Source organism: Cariama cristata, unplaced genomic scaffold (assembly GCF_000690535.1).
Source record: "Cariama cristata isolate BGI_N322 unplaced genomic scaffold, ASM69053v1 scaffold13437, whole genome shotgun sequence".
Taxonomy (NCBI): domain Eukaryota; kingdom Metazoa; phylum Chordata; class Aves; order Cariamiformes; family Cariamidae; genus Cariama; species Cariama cristata.
In genome coordinates this window covers 22,503-25,600 of record NW_009624995.1, presented here as the reverse complement: position 1 = coordinate 25,600, position 3,098 = coordinate 22,503, and the positions used below count along the sequence as shown (strand labels likewise).

General features: G+C 45.0%; 1 protein-coding gene across 1 annotated transcript in view; it reads right to left on the bottom strand.

The window, feature by feature from the left end:
* Nucleotides 1–507: 507 nt before the first annotated feature.
* PLEKHO2 (pleckstrin homology domain containing, family O member 2) overlaps nucleotides 508–3,098 on the bottom strand; it is a gene marked incomplete at its 5' end in the record, with an annotated part of 20,446 nt that continues 17,855 nt past the window's right edge. Inside the window, one exon of the mRNA XM_009703434.1 lies at nucleotides 508–1,746. Within this exon, the coding sequence (XP_009701736.1) occupies nucleotides 508–1,746 (1,239 nt within the window). The remainder of the gene's footprint in view (nucleotides 1,747–3,098) is intronic.

The following is a 3,098-nucleotide window of genomic DNA, read 5'->3' as shown; positions in this document are numbered from 1 at the left end:
TTCCTGGACGTCACTGGGCCAGGTGGTCTAGGAAACCTTGCCAGCAAGTGAACAAACACTGACTACATTTATCCTTAAATTATTTAACTGGGAAAACCAGATAGGTGCCAGTGTAATCTGGTATCTGCTTGTCTGTAAATACAGATAAACTGGGGCTTTTGCTAGAATAGCCATCCTGCTCCTTTCAAAAATCTGGCTTGGTTTGATTACCAGTAATTTTTAAGGCCTGATCTATTGAAAGGACTTTGGACAGAGTCCTTAAAGAGCATTCACATTTTTGAAACTGTTCAATGTCCTGTAACCTTCTGCTGTGCTAAGAGGATTAGAACTGGACTGGTACGAAGAAAGAGGGAAAGATGCTATAACTGAAAGCTCAATTCTGTCCCATAAACATGGTGTGTGCACAGCAAAACACCACCTTTTAAACACTGGCCTAGCAATGGTACAAATCATAAATGGCAAACATTTAGCTTTGATTTAGAGAAATAAGTCTCTCTGAAGAGTACATCAAGGAGCACTTCTCCTATAAAGAGTCACTATATCCTTTTGCTTTTCTTTCTGTTTCTGTGTTGCTTCTTTTTTCAGTTCTTCAAGACCTTTAATTTCTTGCAAAACTTGTGTAGCTTGCCGAAGTTGTTCTACTGCCTCATTGAGCAATGTCTCTGCCATCACTGGGGGTCCGTTCCCCTCCTGGGCCTGTTCCAGCCCTTCACGTAAAACCTTCTGCAGAAGTTTTTCTGTCTTTTCCCTTTCATTAGCAACTTTCTCCTCCATTTTAGCTAAGCGTTGATGGGAATCCTTTGGGAAACCTTGGCCTGGAAGTGCTCTCTGTGTATTTTTGGAATCAGACAGCAAGTCTCCCAGAGAAGAACTGCGAAGTTTGAAACCTGAAGTGCTTTGTATAGACTCTTTCTTCTCAGTAGTTGCTTTTACACTCTCGTGGCCTGTTTCTGTAGCTAAGGAAGTCTCTGTCTCTTCTGCTGAAGTTTTCTGTTCCTTCTCAGCAGAAGCTCTCCCATTTCCTTCTTCAGTTTCAACTGTTGAGGATGTGAACTCTGCTACCTCGCTGGCTGCGATCCCATTCACCGAGGGCTTGGAGCTGCCAGGCTCCAGGTCTTCCCAGCCCCCAGCTTCCAGGTCACCATGGCTGGAGTTCATTGTGGCTAGCATTTTTTCTGACTGAACCTTAGGAGGAACAAGAGGCTTTGTAACATCTGCAGCAGCAATCTCAGCAAGGTTGTCTTTGCTACTATCTTCTGACGATTTCAAGTCTTCTGTGTTTTTAAGCTCAAGGACTGGTTGGTCCCAAGCTACTTTTAGCTTGTCTGGCATGCTCTTAGGAGGAGGAATTGGAGCTTTTGCTATGCCCTTGTTGCTGACCTCAGTGAGGTTCTCTCTGTTCTCCTCACTTGGTGCTTGGGATCCTTCCACATTCTCCTCTGGGCTTACAGAGTCCTCTTCCTTGGCATTTACATTATCCTTTGATGTTATGCCTTCCTTTAGCTTCTTATCCGGAGGCAACGGAGGAGACAGAGGTTTTTTATGTTCCTGGTCAGGAACATTGTTCTCTGTGTCTTGGTTTTCTTTTGTGCCAGTGGGTTTCGTAGGTGGCATAGGTGGCTTTGCAGTTTCTTTCTGAGGTGGCACATTGTCACTTCCGCTGATAGCGGAATCAAAGTTTGGTGGTCCGTTGTCTACTATATCCAGATCTAGTCGAAGGATACCATCTGATGTTGACTTGGCAGCCTGAAATACAAGAGAGAACTTTTTCAGTATTTATCGCATCATCAATCCTGTGCTCCAACCTTTAACTTCAAGTTAAAGTGCAAGATCCTCATGACCAGCACGGCGAGTGAGGGGTTGCTGCTTCACACATCCATCCTGTTTTTACTTATATCTGTCGAAACTGCAAGAAGAATCTGACTGATAACAAAAACAGTGCTCTTAAGAGCAGCTTTTTCTATAGCTCAAGAGCAATCTCGGGAGCTTGCACTTCTTTCACGCAGCATCACCCTCTGCTACCCTCTAACAGCAGTAGCCAGCTCGACGAGTGTTAATCTGATAAGTGAAACCCACTGTGATCTGCTATGCTAAAATTTAACGAGCTATGACTATCACGAGTCCTAAGCATTTCACCCAACAAAGAAAGTTGGGTCAAGTCATGTAAATTGCAGCAAATCTTGAATGCATTGAGTGAAGCACTTCCATCCCCCTGCACAGCCCTGCTTTTACCCCAGACCAACACGTTCTCTGAACATCATGAGCGTTTTGCTGCCGAGTTATTTTCTGCCTGATAGTGCAGCAACTTGCATGAGAATATCAAAGCCAATAACCATAAGCAGACAAGAATGAGGACAAAAGCACAGAACTTATTTTACTACTTCCTTTGAGAAGAACCTCTCAAAGCCTGTTCCACAGTAACCTTATTTCTTGGTTTTTCTGTTGGTGCTAAGTGGTCAGCCCAGCCATATTTTAATTCTTTATCCTGTAGTAGCTGGATCCCTCTACCCCTTCATTTACAACGCACCTACCCAAAGCACACTGCTTTCTGCTTTTGGGACTGTCATATTTTCACTTGAATGTATAAAACAAGTTGATGTTTAGATTGCTTGGCCAGGGATACTATTGTAATACCGTTGCTGCTTGCTTCCTGCAACCTGATGTCATCCCTGTCTTACGGGGGCCAAGTTGGTTAAAACTCCTTCAAACCACAGGTTGTGTGCAAATCACTCTAGTAGGGGACGGTTCCTAAAAAGGATGGACTTAGTAAAGACATTGCAGCGGGTAAGCTCAGTGCCCCAGAGGGAGAAACGCGATGACAGTTCCTGTGTGAGGGAACCCAAAACCACACGAAGGCGTAGCTGCAGCCAGAGCCAGGCTCCTGCAGTGCAGAGAGGTTAGTTAAAGTCTCTCTTTGCCTTCCCAGACCATCAGAGAGACAGAGGCAAGCTGCATCCTGGTGCCTTGGCCATGACCTGTCCTCACCGGGCCTGCTTTGACACTGAAAATCATCGTTCATCCCATTTCCTTCACGATACTGCAGCCAGCAGCCGTGATGATACACATCTTTCTGCAGGCTCTATCCCCTCCCTTTCCCC